General features: G+C 60.9%; 1 protein-coding gene across 3 annotated transcripts in view; it reads left to right on the top strand.

Annotated features, from left to right (window-relative positions):
* Positions 1–20291, top strand: part of FHIP1B (FHF complex subunit HOOK interacting protein 1B) — a 50189-nt gene extending 29898 nt beyond the window's left edge. For 2 of the 3 annotated variants that reach the window (XM_069759601.1, XM_069759602.1), the window contains exons 2-13: positions 1149–1408; positions 2271–2492; positions 5581–5973; positions 8921–9079; positions 11639–11725; positions 11808–11975; positions 12236–12315; positions 13467–13633; positions 15025–16056; positions 17184–17362; positions 18418–18580; positions 19167–20291. In XM_069759601.1, the coding sequence (XP_069615702.1) occupies positions 1280–1408; positions 2271–2492; positions 5581–5973; positions 8921–9079; positions 11639–11725; positions 11808–11975; positions 12236–12315; positions 13467–13633; positions 15025–16056; positions 17184–17362; positions 18418–18580; positions 19167–19456 (3069 nt within the window). In that variant the 5' untranslated portion in view covers positions 1149–1279 and the 3' untranslated portion in view covers positions 19457–20291. The remainder of the gene's footprint in view (positions 1–1148; positions 1409–2270; positions 2493–5580; positions 5974–8920; positions 9080–11638; positions 11726–11807; positions 11976–12235; positions 12316–13466; positions 13634–15024; positions 16057–17183; positions 17363–18417; positions 18581–19166) is intronic. The other variant, XM_069759603.1, reaches the window with a different exon arrangement.
* Positions 20292–24463: the final 4172 nt, after the last annotated feature.

Genomic DNA, 24463 nt, shown 5'->3' with positions numbered 1-24463 from the left:
TGGACAGACTGCTGCCCAGGACTGTATTGTGTGTGGGGGGTGGACAGACTGCTGCCCAGGACTGTATTGTGTGTGGGGGGTGGACAGACTGCTGCCCAGGACTGTATTGTGTGTGGGGGGTGGACAGACTGCTGCCCAGGACTGTATTGTGTGTGGGGGGTGGACAGACTGCTGCCCAGGACTGTATTGTGGGGTGGGGGGTGGACAGACTGCTGCCCAGGACTGTATTGTGTGTGGGGGGTGGACAGACTGCTGCCCAGGACTGTATTGTGTGTGGGGGGTGGACAGACTGCTGCCCAGGACTGTATTGTGTGTGGGGGGTGGACAGACTGCTGCCCAGGACTGTATTGTGTGTGGGGGGTGGACAGACTGCTGCCCAGGACTGTATTGTGTGTGGGAACCTACCTGAGCACCATCATCAGTAGTGCACACGTACTCACCCTCTGTATTGTGGGGAGTGGCTGCTGTCCAGGAAGTGGGGTTGTGGGAAGTACTGCAATGCTGGGGTGGGCTGGACTATATTGTGGGTGGTGGGCAGTACTGCATTGTCGGGGGTCGATAGGACTGTATTGTGGGCAGAATTGCATTGTCGGGGTGGGCAGGACTAATATTATGGTGGGTGGGCAGGACTATATTGTGGGGGGTGGGCAGCACTGCATTGTCGGGGTGGGCAGGACTGCATTGTCGGGGGTGGGCAGTACTGTATTGTGGGAGGTGGGTAGGACTGTATTGTGGGGGGTGGGGAGTACTGTATTGTCGGGGGTGGATAGGACTGTATTGTGGGGGGTGGGCAGTACTGCATTTCCGGGGTGGGCAGGACTGTATTGTGGGTGGTGGGCAGGACTGTATTGTGGGGGGTGGGCAGTACTGCATTTCCGGGGTGGGCAGGACTGTATTGTGGGTGGTGGGCAGGACTGTATTGTGGGGGGTGGGCAGTACTGCATTTCCGGGGTGGGCAGGACTGTATTGTGGGTGGTGGGCAGGACTGTGTTGTGGGTGGTGGGCAGGACTGTGTTGTGGGTGGTGGGCAGGACTGTATTGTGGGGAGGTGGGCAGGACTGTATTGTGGGGGGTGGGCAGTGCTGCATTGCCGGGGTGCGCACGACTCTTTGGGGCGCTCCGGTTCTCATCTTGCCTTCTCTCCGCAGCTCGCGATCGCCGTGTGATGGATCCTCCGACGCCATGGACGGGATGAGCGGGGCCTCATTATTTCCTCTAATCCAGTGATGGGGTCCGGACCCCCCCATATCCAGTGACCCCCAGACCCTCATCCAGAACAATGAGTTGGCTCAGTAAGCTGAATCCGCGGGGGACGGGCAGTAAATCTGGGCGTAATGCCAGCCTGCAGCCGCAGGTCACCGCCGACCCCGAAACCTGCCTCATGGTGTTCAAGAACCACTGGTCCCAGGTGAGCCATGGGGGAGGGGCGAGGCGTCATGTGATCGCACATTGTATGGGGGCGACTAATGTGTGACCTGAGAAGACCCCGCTGTGCACCAGTCGTCTTCACGAGAATCCTCCTGCCGTTGTGTCTGCAGGATCAGACTACACAGGGGCTGTAATGTTGTCTGTTACCATGGAGACACACAGCTCTGCATGAGAGCTGTAGGCAGAGAACTGAGGCGGCTTCTAATGAAAGCTACGTTTACATTGGAGCAATCATTGTTTGTGCAGGTGGAGATGGGATGTAAGGGTCTTCAGAGAGGCAGGGGTCCAGGGGGTATCCGGGGGCTCTGAGGACCCCACAATTTATGCCATAAGCACTGTAGAGGTGGGGGCGCTGTTTAACTGCAGTGTATGGGAATATTGGCTGCCAGCTGTGGTGGCGTGTAGTACTGCATGTGGCAGAAGACTTGAGACGTCGCCATGCTGATGGTCTCCTGACAGCTCTGCAAATTGCCTCTTCAGAGAATAAGAGGACGTGAACTCTATAGCGCCACCTGTTGGAAGCAGCGATCCTACAAGTCACAATCAACCCTTTAACGAGTCTCGCAATATGACTTAGGATAAAAGCCAAACCAGAATGTGACCACTCTGAGCTCTTTATTCATCTGTCCCTCTCTGCACATTGTCATGTCTCGTGATTGCACCGAGTTCTCCATGTCTGCAGACCGTGGATTTGGGGGTGATCTTCCCGAGACCCCTCATTATGAGCTCTGGACGGAGTGAGCGCAGCAATGAGCCTCCCCCAATAATGGCCCCGTGTCCGGGAAAATGACGTCCTTGAGGGGCGCATCTCCTCCGGTGTCACCAGACTTCTGTCCTGGCAGGTTCTCCGCATCTTGGAGCGTCCTGGATCTGCCGACCGCGTGACCCCCGACGACCTGAGCTGTGTGCGGAATAACACCTACCAGATGCTGAGCCTGCTGGCAGAAGAGCGCCCCCGAGAGGAGGAGGGCCCGGGGCCCATCCTGGGCTATGTGGCCTCTGAGGGCGTCCTGGAGCGGCTGCTGAGGTGGCATCTTCAGAGAGACTTCACCGAGGACAAGAAGGTGATTCCATGCCACGGGTGTACAGCGGGGGGCGCCGCACAGGGGGTGGGGGGCCAACTGCACCTACCGGCCGATGAATACATCCCCAGTATCTGGGGCTAACTACCCCCGGGGAGCCAACTGCACCTACCAGCCCTTAAGTACATCCCTAGTATCCGTGGCCAGCCTACACCCCGGGGGGCCAACTGCACCTACCAGCCCATAAGTACATCGCTAGTATCCGGGGCCAACTGCACCTACCAGCCCTCGAATACATCCCCAGTATCTGGGGCCACCCTGCACCTCGGGGGGCCAACTACACCTACCAGCCCTCGAGTACATAGTAACATAGTTAGTAAGGCCGAAAAAAGCCATTTGTCCATCCAGTCCAGCCTATATTCCATCATAATAAATCCCCAGATCTACGTCCTTCTACAGAACCTAATAATTGTATGATACAATATTGTTCTGCTCCAGGAAGACATCCAGGCCTCTCTTGAACCCCTCGACTGAGTTCGCCATCACCACCTCCTCAGGCAAGCAATTCCAGATTCTCACTGCCCTAACAGTAAAGAATCCTCTTCTATGTTGGTGGAAAAACCTTCTCTCCTCCAGACGCAAAGAATGCCCCCTTGTGCCCGTCACCTTCCTTGGTATAAACAGATCCTCAGCGAGATATTTGTATTGTCCCCTTATATACTTATACATGGTTATTAGATCGCCCCTCAGTCGTCTTTTTTCTAGACTAAATAATCCTAATTTCGCTAATCTATCTGGGTATTGTAGTTCTCCCATCCCCTTTATTAATTTTGTTGCCCTCCTTTGTACTCTCTCTAGTTCCATTATATCCTTCCTGAGCACCGGTGCCCAAAACTGGACACAGTACTCCATGTGCGGTCTAACTAGGGATTTGTACCGAGGCAGTATAATGCTCTCATCATGTGTATCCAGACCTGTGTATACATCCCCAGTATCTGGGGCCACACTGCACCTCGGAGGGCCAGCTGCACCTACCAGCCCTCGAATACATCCCCACTATCTGGGGCCACCCTGTACCCCGGGGGGCCAACTACACCCCGGGAGATGGCGGTTCCCAGGATCTGTTGTCCGTGAAGTCAAGAGCCGTCTACACGAACAGACTGAAAAAAATCAATAGATATCTACACACTGCAGGAGTGCGAGAGGGTCTGGGGCCCTGTGACTGCCAGGTGTATGATCGATAAGGGGCCCTGACCTCTGACTGCCGGGTGTGTAATTGGATAAGGGGCCCCGACCTGTGACTGCCGGGTGTGTGATGGATAAGGGGCCCCGACCTGTGACTGCCGGGTGTGTGATGGATAAGGGGCCCCGACCCGTGACTGCCGGGTGTGTGATTGGATAAGGGGCCCCGACCTGTGACTGCCGGGTGTGTGATGGATAAGGGGCCCCGACCTGTGACTGCCGGGTGTGTGACGGATAAGGGGCCCCGACCTGTGACTGCCGGGTGTGTGATGGATAAGGGGCCCTGACCTGTGACTGCCGGGTGTGTGATGGATAAGGGGCCCCGACCTGTGACTGCCGGGTGTATGATCGATAAGGGGCCCCGACCTGTGACTGCCGGGTGTGTGATGGATAAGGGGCCCCGACCTGTGACTGCCGGGTGTGTGATGGATAAGGGGCCCCGACCTGTGACTGCCGGGTGTGTGATGGATAAGGGGCCCCGACCTGTGACTGCCGGGTGTGTGATGGATAAGGGGCCCCGACCTGTGACTGCCGGGTGTGTGATGGATAAGGGGCCCTGACCTGTGACTGCCGGGTGTATGATCGATAAGGGGCCCCGACCTGTGACTGCCGGGTGTGTGATGGATAAGGGGCCCCGACCTGTGACTGCCGGGTGTGTGATTGGATAAGGGGCCCCGACCTGTGACTGCCGGGTGTATGATCGATAAGGGGCCCCGACCTGTGACTGCCGGGTGTATGATCGATAAGGGGCCCCGACCTGTGACTGCCGGGTGTGTGATGGATAAGGGGCCCTGACCTGTGACTGCCGGGTGTGTGATTGGATAAGGGGCCCCGACCTGTGACTGCCGGGTGTGTGATGGATAAGGGGCCCCGACCTGTGACTGCCGGGTGTGTGATTGGATAAGGGGCCCCGACCTGTGACTGCCGGGTGTGTGATGGATAAGGGGCCCTGACCTGTGACTGCCGGGTGTGTGATGGATAAGGGGCCCCGACCTGTGACTGCCGGGTGTGTGATGGATAAGGGGCCCTGACCTGTGACTGCCGGGTGTGTGATGGATAAGGGGCCCCGACCTGTGACTGCCGGGTGTGTGATGGATAAGGGGCCCTGACCTGTGACTGCCGGGTGTGTGATCGATAAGGGGCCCTGACTTGTGACTGCCGGGTGTGCGATGGATAACGGGCCCCGACCTGTGACTGCCGGGTGTGTGATGGATTAGGGGCCCCGACCTGTGACTGCCGGGTGTGTGATGGATAACGGGCCCCGACCTGTGACTGCCGGGTGTGTGATGGATAAGGGGCCCCGACCTGTGACTGCCGGGTGTGTGACGGATAAGGGGCCCCGACCTGTGACTGCCGGGTGTGTGATGGATAACGGGCCCCGACCTGTGACTGCCGGGTGTGTGATGGATAAGGGGCCCCGACCTGTGACTGCCGGGTGTGTGATGGATAAGGGGCCCCGACCTGTGACTGCCGGGTGTGTGATGGATAAGGGGCCCCGACCTCTGACTGCCGGGTGTGTGATGGATAAGGGGCCCCGACCTGTGACTGCCGGGTGTGTGATGGATAAGGGGCCCCGACCTGTGACTGCCGGGTGTGTGATGGATAAGGGGCCCCGACCTGTGACTGCCGGGTGTGTGATGGATAAGGGGCCCCGACCTGTGACTGCCGGGTGTGTGACGGATAAGGGGCCCCGACCTGTGACTGCCGGGTGTGCGACGGATAAGGGGCCCCGACCTGTGACTGCCGGGTGTGTGATTGGATAAGGGGCCCTGACCTGTGACTGCCGGGTGCGTGACCCCTAACCCCACGGCAAGAGTTTGGGGTATACGGGGCCCCCGGAGACTGGGGGGGGTACACGGTGCAGTGTTAACCCTTTCCTCTCTCCCAGGTGGAGCAGTTGAAGCTGTACGAGATGTTGATCAGCCAGTCCCGCCAGCCTCTCCTGCGTTACCAGCCGGTGCTGCGGCCCCTGGTGACTCTCCTGGGCTCCTTCTCCCCGGGGCCCGCCTCGCCGGTGCTGGAAAACAACCTGGTCCTGCTGCTGAATCAGCTGTGCGTGTCACTGGCGCGGGAGCCCTCCACCCTGGAGCTCTTCTTCCAGGACCCCACCGGGCAGGAAGGAACCGCCAACCTCCTCATCTTCTCACTGCTGGTGCCCTTCATCCACCACGAGGGGCTGATTGGCCAGCAGGCCCGCGACGCTCTGCTGCTCATCATGGCCATGTCCTCAGACAACCCCACCATGGCGCGGTACATCACCGAGAACTCCTTCTTCTGCCCTGTAAGTGATTACTTCCCCATAGCTGCATCTCCGAGTGGCTGCTGCGTCTCCTCAGTGTGATGCCTGGTGCTGGCTGCTGCTGCGCCTCCTCACAGTGTGACGCCCGGTGCTGGCTGCTGCTGCGCCTCCTCACAGTGTGACGCCCGATGCTGGCTGCTGCTGCGTCTCAGTGTGACGCCCAGTGCTGGCTGCTGCTGCGTCTCCTCACAGTGTGACGCCCGGTACTGGCTGCTGCTGCGCCTCCTCACAGTGTGACGCCCGGTGCTGGCTGCTGCTGCGCCTCCTCACAGTGTGACGCCCGGTGCTGGCTGCTGCTGCGCCTCCTCACAGTGTGACGCCCGGTGCTGGCTGCTGCTGCGCCTCCTCACAGTGTGACGCCCGGTGCTGGCTGCTGCTGCGCCTCCTCACAGTGTGACGCCCGGTGCTGGCTGCTGCTGCGCCTCCTCACAGTGTGACGCCCGGTGCTGGCTGCTGCTGCGCCTCCTCACATTGTGACGTCCGGTGCTGGCTGCTGCTGCGTCTCAGTGTGACGTCCGGTGCTGGCTGCTGCTGCGTCTCCTCACAATGTGACGCCCGATGCTGGCTGCTGCTGTGGCTCAGTGTGACGTCCGGTGCTGGCTGCTGCTGCGTCTCAGTGTGACGTCCGGTGCTGGCTGCTGCTGCGTCTCCTCACAATGTGACGCCCGATGCTGGCTGCTGCTGTGGCTCCTCACAGTGTGACGCATGATGCTGGCTGCAGCTCCTCAGTGTGACGCCCAGTGCTGGCTGCAGCTCCTCACAGTGTGACGCCCGGTGCTGGCTGCTGCTGCGCCTCCTCACAGTGTGACGTCCGGTGCTGGCTGCTGCTGCGTCTCAGTGTGACGTCCGGTGCTGGCTGCTGCTGCGTCTCCTCACAATGTGACGCCCGGTGCTGGCTGCTGCTGCGCCTCCTCACAGTGTGACGTCCGGTGCTGGCTGCTGCTGCGTCTCAGTGTGACGTCCGGTGCTGGCTGCTGCTGCGTCTCCTCACAATGTGACGCCCGATGCTGGCTGCTGCTGTGGCTCAGTGTGACGTCCGGTGCTGGCTGCTGCTGCGTCTCAGTGTGACGTCCGGTGCTGGCTGCTGCTGCGTCTCAGTGTGACGTCCGGTGCTGGCTGCTGCTGCGTCTCCTCACAGTGTGACGCCCGGTGCTGGCTGCAGCTCCTCACAGTGTGACGCCCGATGCTGGCTGCAGCTCCTCACAGTGTGACGCCCGATGCTGGCTGCTGCTGCACCTCTTCGTCACCCTTCAGCTCTTGCACCGGTATGTCGCATTGCCCTCCACCAGTCTGTGTATTTTTATGCCGCTGTTGGTTTCTGGTGTTGGCGCCCGCTTCGTCCACTGCCTCCACTATGTGTAGTCGGTGCTGCCGTCTCCTCGGATCCCCCCGCAGCCGCTGTCACTTCTGACATGTCGCCGCTGGCTGGGACTGTGCTCCTGATGCTGGTCATGTGGGAGACGCTATGCCTGGAAGCTTCCAGCAGGATGGGGTTAATGTGCAGCCTGCGCCGGGTGGGGGGTGATGCCACACTGGCAATTACATGTGTGAGCGGAGAAGGGAATGCAGCCGCTCCCTGTCTGTGGCCGCTGCTGGCCCGGGGCCAGGTCTGTCCTGCCTCTGCCTGAATCTCCCGGCCCGAGCGCCAGTCCCTGCTGAATCACTGTGTAAACGGACACCGGCCTCCAGCGCTGCCCCGCGGCACCACATATCTCACCAGGCAGCTGCTAACACATCCTCCACCAGGGGGCGGCAGTGTGTGACACCTATGCCACCGCACCCCCCTGGTGTATCAACTGTGCCACCGCAGCCCCCTGGTGTATCAACTGTGCCACCGCAGCCCCCTGGTGTATGACCTGTGCCACCGCTGCCCCCTGGTGTTTGACCTGTGCCACCGCCGCCCCATGGTGTATGACCTGTGCCACCGCCGCTCCCTGGTGTTTGACCTGTGCCACCGCCGCCCCCTGGTGTTTGACCTGTGCCACCGCCGCCCCCTGGTGTATGACCTGTGCCACCGCCGCCCCCTGGTGTATGACCTGTACCACCGCCTCCCCCTGGTGTATGACCTGTGCCACCGCCGCCCCCTGATGTATGACCTGTGCCACCGCCGCCCCCTGGTGTATGACCTGTGCCACCGCCGCCCCCTGGTGTATGACCTGTACCACCGCCGCCCCCTGGTGTATGACCTGTGCCACCGCCGCCCCCTGGTGTATGACCTGTGCCACCGCCGCCCCCTGATGTATGACCTGTGCCACCGCCGCCCCCTGGTGTATGACTTGTGCCACCGCCGCCCCCTGATGTATGACCTGTGCCACCGCCGCCCCCTGATGTATGACCTGTGCCACCGCCGCCCCCTGATGTATGACCTGTGCCACCGCCGCCCCCTGGTGTATGACCTGTGCCACCGCCGCCCCCTGATGTATGACCTGTGCCACCGCCGCCCCCTGGTGTATGACTTGTGCCACCGCCGCCCCCTGATGTATGACCTGTGCCACCGCCGCCCCCTGGTGTATGACTTGTGCCACCGCCGCCCCCTGATGTATGACCTGTGCCACCGCCGCCCCCTGGTGTATGACTTGTGCCACCGCCGCCCCCTGATGTATGACCTGTGCCACTGCCGCCCCCTGATGTATGACCTGTGCCACCGCCGCCCCCTGGTGTATGACCTGTGCCACCGCCGCCCCCTGATGTATGACCTGTGCCACCGCTGCCCCCTGGTGTATCACCTGTGTCACCACCGCCCCCTGGTGTATGACCTGTGCTGATGCCACTTACTGCTACATAGCTGAAACACTCTGTGCTTCTGTGCCAGCAGCAGATGGTGCTGAATCCTACTGTTATATGAGGCAGACGTCAGATAATTGGGGTGTGGACTCCGGGATCCCCTGGCACCAGAGAACATGACTTCTTCATTTTCTTTCCCCCCAAGATCCTGGCCACCGGGCTGAGCGCTCTGTACTCCTCTCTGCCGCGTAAGATAGAAGTGCGCGGGGACGACTGGCACTTCCTGCGGCGGGAGGACTGGATTGGTGTCTCATCCCTTGTCCTGTTCATGAATTCGCTTGAATTCTGTAATGCAGTCACTCAGGTGAGTGTGCGGTCAGTGCGCCCCCTGCAGACGGCACAGCCTGCTCCTCTGCGTCTCCTGCTGATGTCCGTGCGCCCCCTGCAGACGGCACAGCCTGCTCCTCTGCGTCTCCTGCTGATGTCCGTGCGCCCCCTGCAGACGGCACAGCCTGCTCCTCTGCGTCCCCTGCTGATGTCCGTGCGCCCCCTGCAGACGGCACAGCCTGCTCCTCTGCGTCCCCTGCTGATGTCAGTGCGCCCCCAGCCGACGGCACCGCCTGCTCCTCTGCGTCCCCTGCTGATGTCAGTGCGCCCCCAGCCGACGGCACCGCCTGCTCCTCTGCGTCCCCTGCTGATGTCAGTGCGCCCCCTGCAGACGGCACCGCCTTCCCCTCTGCGTCCCCTGCTGATGTCAGTGCGCCCCCTGCAGACGGCACCGCCTGCTCCTCTGCGTCCCCTGTAGACGGCACCGCCTTCCCCTCTGCGTCCCCTGTAGACGGCACCGCCTTCCCCTCTGCGTCCCCTGTAGACGGCACCGCCTTCCCCTCTGCGTCCCCTGTAGACGGCACCGCCTTCCCCTCTGCGTCCCCTGTAGACGGCTGTGCGCCCCCTGCAGACGGCACCGCCTTCCCCTCTGCGTCCCCTGCTGACGTCCGTGCGCCCCCTGCAGACGGCACCGCCTTCCCCTCTGCGTCCCCTGTAGACGGCCGTGTGCCCCCTGCAGACGGCACCGCCTTTCCCTCTGCGTCCCCTGCTGACGTCAGTGCGCCCCCTGCAGACGGCACCGCCTTCCCCTCTGCGTCCCCTGTAGACGGCCGTGCGCCCCCTGCAGACGGCACCGCCTTCCCCTCTGCGTCCCCTGCCGACGTCAGTGCGCCCCCTGCAGACGGCACCGCCTTCCCCTCTGCGTCCCCTGTAGACGGCCGTGCGCCCCCTGCAGACGGCACCGCCTTCCCCTCTGCGTCCCCTGCCGACGTCAGTGCGCCCCCTGCAGACGGCACCGCCTTCCCCTCTGCGTCCCCTGTAGACGGCCGTGCGCCCCCTGCAGACGGCACCGCCTTCCCCTCTGCGTCCCCTGTAGACAGCCGTGCGCCCCCTGCAGACGGCACCGCCTTCCCCTCTGCGTCCCCTGCTGACGTCAGTGCGCCCCCTGCAGACGGCCTCGTCTTCCCCTCTGCGGCCCCTGTAGACGGCCGTGTGCCCCCTGCAGACGGCACCGCCTTCCCTTCTGCGTCCCCTGCTGACGTCAGTGCGCCCCCTGCAGACGGCACCGCCTTCCCCTCTGCGTCCCCTGCAGACGGCACCGCCTTCCCCTCTGCGTCCCCTGCCGACGTCAGTGCGCCCCCTGCAGACGGCCTCGTCTTCCCCTCTGCGTCCCCTGCCGACGTCAGTGCGCCCCCTGCAGACGGCACCGCCTTCCCCTCTGCATCCCCTGCCGACGTCAGTGCGCCCCCTGCAGACGGCCTCGTCTTCCCCTCTGCGGCCCCTGCCGGCGGCCTCGTCTTCCCCTCTGCGTCCCCTGCTGACGTCAGTGCGCCCCCTGCAGACGGCACCGCCTTCCCCTCTGCGTCCCCTGTAGACGGCAGTGCGCCCCCTGCAGACGGCACCGCCTTCCCCTCTGCGTCCCCTCCCGACGTCAGTGCGCCCCCTGCAGACGGCCTCGTCTTCCCCTCTGCGGCCCCTGCCGGCGGCCTCGTCTTCCCCCTCTGCGGCCCCTGCTGACGTCAGTGCGCCCCCTGCAGACGGCCTCGTCTTCTCCTCTGTGGCCCCTGCCGGCAGCCTCGTCTTCCCCGGCCCCTGCCGGCGGCCTTGTCTTCCCCTTCCCCGGCCCCTGCCGACGGCCTCGTCTTCCCCTTCCCCGGCCCTGCCGACGGCCTCGTCTTCCCCTTCCCCGGCCCTGCCGACGGCCTCGTCTTCCCCTTCCCCGACCCTGCCGACGGCCTCGTCTTCCCCTTCCCCGGCCCTGCCGACGGCCTCGTCTTCCCCTTCCCCGGCCCTGCCGACGGCCTCGTCTTCCCCTTCCCCGGTCCCTGCCAACGGCCTCGTCTTCCCCTTCCCCGTCCCTGCCTACGGCCTCGTCTTCCCCTTCCCCGGCCCTGCCGACGGCCTCGTCTTCCCCTTCCCCGGCCCTGCCGACGGCCTCGTCTTCCCCTTCCCCGCCGACGGCCTCGTCTTCCCCTTCCCCGCCCCTGCCGACGGCCTCGTCTTCCCCAGCCCCTGCCGACGGCCTCGTCTTCCCCTTCCCCGGTCCCTGCCGACGGCCTCGTCTTCCTCTTCCCCGACCCCTGCCGACGGCCTCGTCTTCCTCTTCCCCGACCCCTGCCGACGGCCTAGTCTTCCCCTTCCCCGGCCCCTGCCGACGGCCTCGTCTTCCCCTCTGCGGCCATTGCCGGCGGCCTCGTCTTCCCCTTCCCCGGTCCCTGCCGACGGCCTCGTCTTCCTCTTCCCCGGTCCCTGCCGACGGCCTCGTCTTCCCCTTCCCCGACCCCTGCCGACGGCCTTGTCTTCCTCTTCCCCGACCCCTGCCGACGGCCTCGTCTTCCCCTTCCCCGGCCATGCTGATCCTTTCCTGTGCCCCCAGGTGGCTCATCCTCTGGTCCAGAACCAGCTGGTGGAGTACATACACAATGGCTTCCTGGTGCCGGTGATGGGTCCTGCGTTGCACAAGGTGAGTGTTGGGGGTCTGGGAATAGCACAGGATAATGTCGTCTGCTCCCGGCCCCCCGGTAAATTCTGCCCATCTCCCCCAGACTTCCATCGAGGAGATGATCGCCAGCACCGCCTACCTGGAGCTCTTCCTGCGCAGCATCAGTGAGACGGCGCTGCTGAAAACCTTCCTGAGATTCATCCTCCTGCACCGGCACGACAGCGCCACCATCCTGCACACCCTGACCAGCCGCATCGCCAGCAACTCCCGGGTGAGCGCCGACCGCTGAGGGCCTGTGTACTGGTACATTGTAGCAAAACCTCAGCACAGGACACCGATTAGGGCTGTGGAAGCTTATACCGCAGGATGGTCCAGACTGGAGTCTATTGTAACAAACCCTCAGCTGTGACGTTAAGGAAACATCCCGTCAGGCCAGGACGTCCGCCATCGATGCCCCCAGGACTGTGAGCCCGGGGGGATATGTTGTAGTCACATAACCACTCATGCTCCTGTGCCATCTCCTTCCCGCAGCTCTGCATGGTGTCTCTGACGCTGTTCCGCACTCTGCTCAACCTGAACTGCGAGGACGTCCTGCTGCAGCTGCTGCTGAGGTAGGTGGGCTCCGCGCTCCGAGGGGGCCGCCCAGAAGCACACCTGACCTTACCACCCTACATCGTGTCTTACCCTCTACATCATGTTATCCTCCAGTCACCTCCAGAGCTGCGCTCACTATTCTGCTGTTACATCGTGTCTTATCCTCCAGTCACCTCCAGAGCTGACCACCCCCACCATCTCTACATCATGTGTTATCCTCCAGTCACCTCCAGAGCTGCATTCACTATTCTGCTGTTACATCGTGTTTTATCCTCCAGTCACCTCCAGAGCTGCGCTCACTATTCTGCTGTTACATCATGTCTTATCCCCCAGTCACTTCCAGAGCTGCGCTCACTATTCTGCTGTTACATCATGTCTTATCCTCCAGTCACCTCCAGAGCTGCGCTCACTATTCTGCTGTTACATCGTGTTTTATCCTCCAGTCACCTCCAGAGCTGACCACCCCCACCATCTCTACATCATGTGTTATCCTCCAGTCTCCTCCAGAGCTGCATTCACTATTCTGCTGTTACATCGTGTTTTATCCTCCAGTCACCTCCAGAGCTGCGCTCACTATTCTGCTGTTACATCATGTCTTATCCTCCAGTCACCTCCAGAGCTGCGCTCACTATTCTGCTGTTACATCATGTCTTATCCTCCAGTCACCTCCAGAGCTGACCACCCCCACCGTCTCTACATCATGTGTTATCCTCCAGTCACCTCCAGAGCTGCGCTCACTATTCTGCTGTTACATCGTGTTTTATCCTCCAGTCACCTCCAGAGCTGCGCTCACTATTCTGCTGTTACATCATGTCTTATCCTCCAGTCACCTCCAGAGCTGCGCTCACTATTCTGCTGTTACATCGTGTTTTATCCTCCAGTCACCTCCAGAGCTGCGCTCACTATTCTGCTGTTACATCGTGTCTTATCCCCCAGTCACCTCCAGAGCTGCGCTCACTATTCTGCTGTTACATCGTGTCTTATCCCCCAGTCACCTCCAGAGCTGCGCTCACTATTCTGCTGTTACATCATGTCTTATCCTCCAGTCACTTCCAGAGCTGCACTCACTATTCTGTTGTTACATCGTGTGTTATCCTCCAGAGCTGCAGTCACTATATCGATCAGTTCACATTTTGGATATGTTCAGTCTATTTTTGTCTCTTCTCAGATATCTCATCCCCTGCAATCACGTGATGCTGAGCCAGAGAAGAGCAGTGAAGGATCTGGACTTGTACTCAAAGACAGCGGATAAGTTCTTGTCCCTAATCCCAAAATGTTGCAGAAAGGACAGTTTATCCCAGGAAAGAGAAGAAGAGCACGCCACATGGAGTAAAGGTAAGAAAAACGCAAACATATCTACTATAATACTGTCCCCTATGTACAGGAATATAACTACTATAATACTGCTCCCTATGTACAAGAATATAACTACTATAATACTGTCCCCTATGTACAAGAATATAACTACTATAATACTGCTCCTCTGTACAAGAATATAACTACTATAATACTGCCCCTATGTACAAGAATATAACTACTATAATACTGCCACTATGTACAAGAATATAACTACTATAATACTGCTCCTATGTACAAGAATATAACTACTATAATACTGCCCCTATGTAAAAGAATATAACTACTATAATACTGCCCCTATGTACAAGAATATAACTACTATAATACTGCCCCTATGTACAAGAATATAACTACTATAATACTGTCCCTATGTACAAGAATATAACTACTATAATACTGCTCGTATAGTACAGGAATATAACTACTATAATACTGCCCCCTATGTACAAGAATATCTATAATACTGCCCCTATGTAAAAGAATATAACTACTATAATACTGCCCCTATGTACAAGAATATAACTACTATAATACTGCCCCTATGTACAAGAATATAACTACTATAATACTGCCCCTATGTACAAGAATATAACTACTATAATACTGTCCCTATGTACAAGAATATAACTACTATAATACTGCTCGTATAGTACAGGAATATAACTACTATAATACTGCCCCCTATGTACAAGAATATCTATAATACTGCCCCTATGTACAAGAATATAACTACCATAATACTGCCCTAAGAGTACAGCTGCTGTAGTACTGCCCACTTGTGCGAGTATAGCTGCTGTAGTATTGCCTCTTTGTGCGAGTACAGCTACTGTAGTACTGCCCCTTTGTGCGAGTACAGCTGCTGTAGTACTGCCCCTTTGTGCAAGTACAGCTGCTGTAGTATTGCCCCTTTGTGCGAGTACAGCTGCTGTAGTATTGCCCCTTTATGCAAGTACAGCTGTTGTAGCTCCCCGTGTATGAGTACAGCTGCTGTAGTACTGCCCATTGGTACAAGTACAGCTGCTGTAGTACTGCCCCTTTATGCAAGTACAGCTGCTGTAGCCCCCTGTGTATGCGTACAGCTGCTGTAGCACTGCCCCTTTGGGTGAGTATAGCTGCTGTAGCCCCCCCGTGTATGGGTAACAGCTGCTGTAGTACTGCCCTTTTATGCTTGTACAGCTGCTTTAGTATTGCCCCATTGTGCTTGTGCAGTTGCTGTAGTACTGCCCCTTTGTGCTTGTGCAGCTGCTGTAGTATTGCCCCTTTGTGCTTGTACAGCTTCTGTAGTACTGCCCCCCTATCTGGTATAGCACCCCCTGGTGATAGTTCCAGGATCTGCCCATTCAGTGCCTTCTCTTCTGTCTCCGCAGCTCAGGGCAGCCCGAGCATTGACACGTCCTCCGTCCACACTGTGCCGCGCCCCGCCACCCCCTCCAGGATGGGCTTCTTCATGCGTCAGTCTACCCCTGACAGCCCCTCGCACCGCTCCCCAGTCTTCTCCCCTCCGGACCCCAGCAGCCCCCGCCATGGCTCCGTCTCATGGGATGAAGTGTCTGAGCTGGACGGGAATTATCTGGAATATTTGCAGGAGGCTCGGGTCAGCATTAACCGCTGCGCCCGCGCCTGCCGTGTCTGGTCCGCCCCCTATGATGGTGAGGAGCCCAGCCCACGCAGTGTCTCGCCCCCCACCCCTGAGGAGGTCTCCGTGTCCCCCGATTATTTCTCTCCCCCTCCCTCCTCCTCCAGGAGCCAGGACAGGGAGCGGGAGTCACGGCGGCACAGCATTACCCCGCGGACTAAGAAGCGCAGCCTGCAGGAGGAGGAGGCCGGGCACCGCGCTGCAGCCTGTGATGGCGGCTACTCTGAATCATCTCGTGATAGGGCACCGGTACCTGCTCTTATGAATGGGGCGGTGTCAGAGGAGCAGGGGCAACTGGGGGGCTCGCAGAGGGTGGCGAATCTGGGGCAAACTGATAACTTTGAGATTAAAAAGGTGAAGAGGGAAGACGGAGCGATGAGCAGAGCCGACGGTGTGGAGCAGAGAGTTCGGGAGAAAGCGCCAGACCGAGGGGAGACACCACGCTGGGCGGCGACTCAGTGGGACACAACAGACTCTGTGGACAGTCTGATCGATGAGCTGCTGGACCGGGCCCCGGCCGAGGCAAATGGGGCCCATGTGAGCATCGAGGTGCTGGGGGAGGAGCTGAAGAAAATGGAGGACAGCATGCGGGTGGTGGCCGTTCAGGAGGAGCCAGCAGACGGGCACATGACCATCCCCCCAGAGGACGAGCTAGATGGCGAAGACCACCGGGAAATGGACAACTCAAAGAGCCGCTCCGACTCGCTGACCCTCTTCCTGTGCAGCCCCCTGCGGGCCCAGAACGGAGGCCAGCCATACACAGGTGGGCAGACCCGTGATGGCTACCACTTCATAATCTGCATAATGCCGGCCTCTGCCTGCCATCTGCCCCCCAACCTATATGAGGCCGGCCTGTGCCTGCCCCTCGCCCTATATGAGGCTGGCCTGTGCCTGCCCCTCACCCTATATGAGGCCGGGCTGTGCCTGCCCCTGCCCTATATGAGGCCGGGCTGTGCCTGCCCCCGCCCTATATGAGGCCGGCCTGTGCCTGCCCCCCGCCCTTTATGAGGCCGGCCTGTGCCTGCCCCTGCCCTATATGAGGCCGGCCTGTGCCTCGCCCTATATGAAGCCGACTTGTGCCTCCCCCTCGCCCTATATGAGGCCAGCCTGTGCCTCCCCTCGCCCTATATGAGGCCGGCCTGTGCCTCCCCCTCATCCTATATGAGGCCGGCCTGTGCCTCGCCCTATATTAGGCCGGCCTGTTTTCCCCCTCGCCCTATGAGGCCGGCCTGTGCATCCCCCTCGCCCTCTGAGGCCGGCCTGTGCCTGCCCCTCACCCTATGTGAGGCCAGCCTGTGCATCCCCCTCGCCCTCTATAAGGCCGGCCTGTGCCTCCCCCTCATCCTATATGAGGCCGGCCTGTGCCTCGCCCTATATGAGGCCAGCCTGTGCCTCCCCCTCGCCCTATGAGGCCGGCCTGTGCATCCTCTGAGGCCGGCCTGTGCCTGCCCCTCACCTTATGTGAGGCCAGCCTGTGCCTCCCCCTTGCCCTATGTGAGGCCGGCCTGTGCATCCCCCTCGCCCTCTATAAGGCCGGCCTGTGCCTCGCCCTCTGTAAGGCCGGCCTGTGCCTCGCCCTCTATAAGGCCGGCCTGTGCCTCGCCCTCTATAAGGCCGGCCTGTGCCTCGCCCTCTATAAGGCCGGCCTGTGCCTCGCCCTCTATAAGGCCGGCCTGTGCCTCGCCCTCTATAAGGCCGGCCTGTGCCTCGCCCTCTGAGGCCTGTCTATGCTTGCCCCTCGCCCTATGTGAGGCTGGCCTGTGCCTGCCCCTCGCCCTTTCATGTGACTTCCCTCCCACTCACTCCCCTCCATTGTTGTGCGCCAGACTTGGTGCCTTTCCTGATGCCCGGCTGGCACCGGGTGTAATCCTGTGATCGTTTTTGCCGCAGGTCCGTTCATCGCCATCATCTTTGCCAAGTTGGAGAACATGCTGACCAACTCGCTGTACGTCAACTTCCTGCTGACTGGCATGGTGGCACAGCTGGCATGTCACCCGCAGCCGCTGCTCCGCTCCTTCCTGCTCAACACCAACATGGTGTTCCAGCCCAGTGTCAAGTCCTTGGTGCAGGTGAGGCTGATGGGGCTTCCCCGGTGTCTCTGGGCTTCGCACCCCCGACGACTCTGGGCTTCGCACCCCCGGCTACTCTGGGCATCGCTCCATCTGCGTCTCTGGGCATCGCTCCATCTGCATCTCTGGGCTTCGCTGCCTGCGTCTCTGGGCTTCGCTCCGTCTGCGTCTCTGGGCTTCGCTGCCTGCGTCTCTGGGCTTCGCTGCCTGCGTCTCTGGGCTTCGCTGCCTGCGTCTCTGGGCTTCGCTCCGCCTGCGTCTCTGGGCTTCGCTCCGCCTGCGTCTCTGGGCTTCGCTCCGCCTGCGTCTCTGGGCTTCGCTGCCTGCGTCTCTGGGCTTCGCTGCCTGCGTCTCTGGGCTTTGCTGCCTGCGTCTCTGGGCTTTGCTGCCTGCGTCTCTGGGCTTTGCTGCCTGCGTCTCTGGGCTTCGCTGCCTGCGTCTCTGGGCTTTGCTGCCTGCGTCTCTGGGCTTTGCTGCCTGCGTCTCTGGGCTTTGCTGCCTGCGTCTCTGGGCTTTGCTGCCTGCGTCTCTGGGCTTCGCTGCCTGCGTCTCTGGGCTTCGCTCCGCCTGCGTCTCTGGGCTTTGCTGCCTGTGTCTCTGGGCTTTGCTGCCTGCGTCTCTGGGCTTTGCTCCGCCTGCGTCTCTGGGCTTTGCTGCCTGCGTCTCTGGGCTTTGCTCCGCCTTCGTCTCTGGGCTTCGCTGCCTGCGTCTCTGGGCTTCGCTCCGCCTGCGTCTCTGGGCTTCGCTCCGCCTGCGTCTCTGGGCTTTGCTCCGCCTGCGTCTCTGGGTTTCGCTCCGCCTGCGTCTCTGGGCTTTGCTCCGCCTGCGTCTCTGGGCTTTGCTCCGCCTGCGTCTCTGGGCTTCGCTCCGCCTGCGTCTCTGGGCTTCGCTCCGCCTGCGTCTCTGGGCTTCGCTCCGCCTGCGTCTCTGGGCTTCGCTCCGCCTGCGTCTCTGGGCTTCGCTCCGCCTGCGTCTCTGGGCTTCGCTCCGCCTGCGTCTCTGGGCTTCGCTCCGCCTGCGTCTCTGGGCTTCGTTCATGGTTTCATCTCTTACAGGTTCTGGGCTCCGTGAAGAATAAGATAGAAGCGTTCGCAGCCGCGCAGGACGACTTCCCCATCCTCCTCCTCAAAGCCAAAAAGTTCCTCATCGCCCGGGGAAAGCTGGAGTGGGGTGAGGGACAAGGATCTGTGCCCGCCCTGCGCCGCTCCGACACACTGGGTGAGGTCACTAACCGCCATGTCTACAAGTACTGATGCTGCAAAACAGCGGAATAGTGACTGCAGCTCTGGTGGTGACTGGAGGATAAGACACAATGTGACAGCAGAATAGTGACTACAGCTATAGAGTTGACTGGAGCATAAGACAAGATGTAACAGCAGAATAATGACTGCAGCTCTGGGTGTGTGCTTGGGCTTTCTGTGCTTGCAGCTCTGGGTGTGCACTCGGACATTCGGCGCTTGCAGCCCTGGGTGTGCGCTTTGACGTTCCGCTCTAGCAGCTCTGGGTGTGCGCTCTGACGTTCCCCTCTTGCAGCTCTGGGTGTGCGCTCTGACGTTCCCCTCTTGCAGCTCTGGGTGTGCGCTCTGATGTTCCCCTCTTGCAGCTCTGGGTGTGCGCTCTGACGTTCTGCGCTTGCAGCTCTGGGTGTGCGCTCAGCCTCAGACGTTCCGCGCTTGCAGCTCTGGGTGTGCGCTCTGACGTTCCGCGCTTGCAGCTCTGGGTGTGCGCTCAGCCTCAGACGTTCCGCGCTTGCAGCTCTGGGTGTGCGCTGTGATGTTCTCCTGACTTCTTGTGTCTCCCGCAGTGAAGAGCCGGAAGCCGTCCATCGGAGAGCTGATCCTGCGGCACACTAACAGCCCCACGCGGGCGCGGCAGGCGGCACAGATGGCCTTCCAGCATGTCCGGGACGGGCAGGTCCTCCACGCCCTCTCGGGGACGTCCATCTTTAAGACCTCAGCAGAGAAGCAGAACGAGGCGCTGCGGGTCAAGAACGCCGTCTACTGTGCCGTCATCTTCACCGAGTTCATGAAGGAGCTGGCGGCCATCACCCAGGAGCACGCGGTGACCTCGCCGTATCCGGAGGCCGAGGAGTGAGCGGACACTCATGTGGTGTAACCACTCCCGGGGTCCGCGGACCTGTGACTGCCCCTCCACCACCCCGGACCAGGCAGTGGAGCCGTTATCAGGGGGCAGCTCTTCTCGGACCAAAATCGCCATCATCTGCGTCACAACCACCGGGGGGCGCAGTTTTTAACTTATTATTGCAGGTGTCTGTGTATATAGCTGTCTGTACATGTGTATATAGCCATATTTATAGACACGCTGCCGCACTGTGTATACGAGCCGTTGTGGCCTGCGCGGGGTGGACGGGTGGTCCCGGCCCTGCGGCAGCTTCTCGCCGTGTGTTGTGCTGTCCGTCATAATGACTGTGCCATAAGAAACGAGCCACTGTCCTGCCATCTGCTGCTCAGCACGGGAACTGCAGCGGAGACTCCGCCGTGTGCGAGACCGCTGCGCCCGATCCAAGATTGTAGTCTGATGTACGGTCTGTGAGTGACGGTCTGTGAGTGACTGTCACTGCGGCGTCTACGCTGTAACCTGCAAGAGTAGAGCGGCTGTGACATTGGGGGCCCGCGCTCCGCTCACCTCCAGAGCAGCTGTCACATCGGGGCCCGCGCTCCGCTCACCTCCAGAGCAGCTGTCACATCGGGGCGGTCTCTGCCCCGGTGTCTCTGTGAGTCTGATATTGGCACATTGACGCTTTTCAAACAAACACACATCCGAATTGTGAGCGCAGCTCTGGGGGTGACTGGAGGAAAAGGCATGATGTGTGACACCATTGGTGTGCAGGTGGGTGGAGTCTCATCGCGGCTTTTTAGTAAATGATTTTATTTTATTTTTTATTTCGATTGAATTTGAGAATGACGAATCTGATCCTGTATGAATTCTGTCTCATTAATCAGATTAATTGGTAATTATAGCGGCCGGGAGTCTGTACAATCCGCAAGTCTGTACAATCCGCGAGTCTGTACAGTTGTGATGATCTGTACAATCCGCTCTGCTCCGTTTGCCGCTGTTGGCGGTTGTTTACATTGCCTCCTGTGTACGAGGTGTCGGCGCTGCGGTTGACGCACGGTTTGTCGCAATTTTTACTCTCACGAATCATGTGTGAGGTCTGCGCAGACTAAGCTCTGCAGACGCTCTCTGCGCGGACTTTCTCGCTGTTTTGCACATTTAGCTTCCTGTTGATTTTATGTTTTGTGTTGCCAAATAGAAATAAGAGCGGTCCCGGCAGATGCTACATAGGAGTTGGGCTTCCTGCGAGGGGTTAGCGGTTGGGCCCGCGGGGTCGGAGGTTGGGACAGCGGCCGGGCCTATGGAGTCAGAGGTTGGGATGGCGGCTGGGCTCCCCATAATTTCCCCCCCAGGGTCGGAGGTTGGGACAGCGGCAGGGCCCCCCAGGGCTGGAGTTGGGAAGGTTGGGATGGTGGGGTCAGGGGGTTGGTTCGGTTGCTGAGCCCACGGGGTCAGAGGTTGCGATGGCGGCCGGGTCCCCGGGGCGGAGGTTGGGATGGTGGGCCGGGTCAGGGGGTTGGGACGGTGGCTGGGCCCGCGGGGTCGGGGGTTGGTTCGGTTGCCGAGCCCACGGGGTCAGAGGTTGGGATGGCGGCCGGGCCCGTGGGGTCAGGGGGATGTGACGGTGGCCGGGGTCATGGGGTTGTGACAGTGGCCGGGCCCGTGGGGTCAGGGGGTTGGTTCGGTCGCCGGGCCCACGGGGTCGGAGGTTGGGACGGTTGCCGGGCCCTCGGGGTCAGGGGGTTGGGACGGTTGCCGGGCCCTCGGGGTCAGGGGGTTGGGACGGTTGCCGGGCCCTCGGGGTTGGGACGGTTGCCGGGCCCACGGGGTCGGAGGTTGGGATGGCGGAGTCGGGGGTTGGTTCGGTTGCCGAGCCCACGGGGTCAGAGGTTGGGATGGCGGCCGAGCCCGTGGGGTCAGGGGGATGTGACGGTGGCCGGGGTCATGGGGTTGTGACAGTGGCCGGGCCCGTGGGGTCAGGGGGTTGGTTCGGTCGCCGGGCCCACGGGGTCGGAGGTTGGGACAGTTGCCGGGCCCGCGGGGTTGGGATGGTTGTCGGGGTCAGTGGGTTGGGACGGTTGCCGGGCCCTCGGGGCCAGGGGGTTGGGACGGTTGCCGGGCCCACGGGGTCGGAGGTTGGGACGGTTGCCGGGTCCTCGGGGTCAGGGGGCTGAGACTGTTGCCGGGACCCGGGGTGGAGGTTGGGACGGCTGCCGGGCCTGCGGGGTCAGGGGGTTGGGACGGTTGCTGGGCCCGTGGGGTCAGGGGGTTGGGACAGCGGGGTCAGGGGGTTGGTTCGGTCGCCGGGCCCACGGGGTCGGAGGTTGGGACGGTTGCCGGGCCCTCGGGGTTGGGATGGTTGCCGGGCCCTCGGGGTCAGGGGGTTGGGACGGTTGCCGGGCCTACGGGGTCGGAGGTTGGGACGGTTGCCGGGCCCTCGGGGTCAGGGGGCTGAGACTGTTGCCGGGACCCGGGGTGGAGGTTGGGACGGCTGCCGGGCCTGCGGGGTCAGGGGGTTGGGACGGTTGCTGGGCCCGCGGGGTCAGGGGGTTGGGACAGCGGGGTCAGGGGGTTGGTTCGGTCGCCGGGCCCACGGGGTCGGAGGTTGGGGCGGTTGCCGGGCCCTCGGGGTTGGGATGGTTGTCGGGGTCAGGGGGTTGGGACGGTTGCCGGGCCCTCGGGGTCAGGGGGCTGAGACTGTTGCCGGGACCCGGGGTGGAGGTTGGGACGGTTGCTGGGCCTGCGGGGTCAGGGGGTTGGGACGGCAGCCGGGCCCACGGGGTCGGAGGTTGGGACGGTCGCCGGGCCCTCGGGGTTGGGATGGTTGCCGGGCCCTCGGGGTCAGGGGGTTGGGACGGTTGCCGGGCCCTCGGGGTCAGGGGGTTGAGACTGTTGCCGGGACCCGGGGTGGAGGTTGGGACGGCAGCCGGGCACGCGGGGTCAGGGGGTTGGGACGGCAGCCGGGCACGCGGGGTCAGGGGGTTGGGACGGCGGCCGGGCCCGCGGGGTCATGCTCATCTCGCTGCACGTTTCTTTGTTTTAATTATTTTTTGCTGTAAGGGTTAAAAGGGAATTTAGGTGCCAGGATCGGGTCCATCAGGATCTGCTCCGTCCGGGCGTCACCCGTCTACCACGCTGTCCTCCCCCAGACAAGATGGCGTCCTGGCCGCCTGCGGTGCACTGCCAGGAGTCGCTGTGTTGCCCTCTGCGGCCGTCGCTCCGGGGGAGGGGATAACGAGGGGTCACATGAGCGGTCGCGCTGCCGCCTTCACACTGACCTATAGTGAGGTCCAGATGACGACGTCCAATAAATTGTGTCAATGATCCCTGTGTGGTCGTCTCTCGTGCTGTCGTCGTGGCGCTTCCATGTGGATCAGGCCATAGCAACCAACCAGATTCCAGCTTTCATTTGGCTTGGAAGTATAAAGCTGATTCGTTGCTTTGTTCAACTCCTCCTCCACATGGGGTGTAGTTAGCAGCAGCAACCAGTAAGCTTGTAGCTTCCTGACAGCCAATCAGATCACAGCTTACATCTACTGCCCTGCATAGGAAATAGCTAAGCTGGCAGCTGATTGGTTGCTGTTTTTCTCCTCAGCGTTGGCCGCTATGTTGAGGGGACATCTTGGGCACAGACTGACCGCCATGTCTAGTGAAGACATGAGCCGACTGGAGGCTGTGAAGAGCCACGAGGAGGAGTATGGCGCCAGGGCTGCCCTGTGCTGTGGCCCCTGCTGCTCATGCTTTAAACCAAAAAAAGTGGCCTTGGCGGAAGTGCTGCGGGCCCTGGAGGCTCAGGAAGGGTCCTCTCTACACTGTGAGCGGGACGCAGGGCCCCGGCCCATGATTCTGGGAGGACTGGACGCCATTCTGAGCTTATACACCAGGTACGGTCAGGTAACCATGGCAATGGGGAGGGAGAAAACTGCCGCGCAAAACCAAATGGGGCCCGCTATCTGCAGGACACACGGAAAGGAAAACATGGCCACCTCCACTCACTGATCCACTGCAACGAGCCGTCGGCCGTGACCGGAACGTCCCTGATGCATCATGACTAGTGATGAGCGAGTGCACTCGTTACTGGAGATTTCCTGAGCACGCTCAGTGTCCTCCGAGTATTTGTGACTGCTCAGAGATGAATGATTTACAGCTGCTAGCCAGCCTGAGTACATGTGGGGGTTGCCTGGTTGCTGGGGAATCCCCACATGTACTTCTGCTGTCTATCAGATGTAAATCGTTCAGCTGCGGCGATGAAAACGAAATCTCCGAGCGCTAAAGAATACTCGGAGGACCCCCGAGCATGCTGGGAAATCTCGAGTAACGAGTATATTCACTCATCACTAATCATAATGAGCCGTCTGCTGTGAGCGGAAACTGCTCTGTAGTGACCGGGTGTGGGGGTGTCTGGCTCTAACTACGGGGTGTGGGGGTGTCTGGCTCTATAACGATGGGGTGTGGGGGTGTCTGGCTCTATAACGATGGGGTGTGGGGGTGTCTGGCTCTAGTGACGGGGTGTGGGGGTGTCTGGCTCTATAACGATGGGGTGTGGGGGTGTCTGGCTCTAGTGACGGGGTGTGGGGGTGTCTGGCTCTAGTGACGGGGTGTGGGGGTGTCTGGCTCTATAACGATGGGGTGTGGGGGTGTCTGGCTCTAGTGACGGGGTGTGGGGGTGTCTGGCTCTATAACGATGGGGTGTGGGGGTGTCTGGCTCTATAACGACGGGGAGTGGGGGTGTCTGGCTCTATAACGACGGGGAGTGGGGGTGTCTGGCTCTATAACGACGGGGTGTGGGGGTGTCTGGCTCTATAACGACGGGGTGTGGGGGTGTCTGGCTCTATAACGACGGGGTGTGGGGGTGTCTGGCTCTAGTGATGGGGTGTGGGGGTGTCTGGCTCTGTAGTGATGGGGTGTGGGGGTGTCTGGCTCTAGTGACGGGGTGTGGGGGTGTCTGGCTCTATAACGACGGGGAGTGGGGGTGTCTGGCTCTATAACGACGGGGAGTGGGGGTGTCTGGCTCTATAACGACGG

The sequence above is a fragment of the Ranitomeya imitator genome, chromosome 3, assembly GCF_032444005.1.
Source record: "Ranitomeya imitator isolate aRanImi1 chromosome 3, aRanImi1.pri, whole genome shotgun sequence".
NCBI classification, from domain to species: Eukaryota; Metazoa; Chordata; class Amphibia; order Anura; family Dendrobatidae; genus Ranitomeya; species Ranitomeya imitator.
Note: the sequence above shows the minus strand (reverse complement) of the source record. Positions and strands in the feature narration are given on the sequence as shown.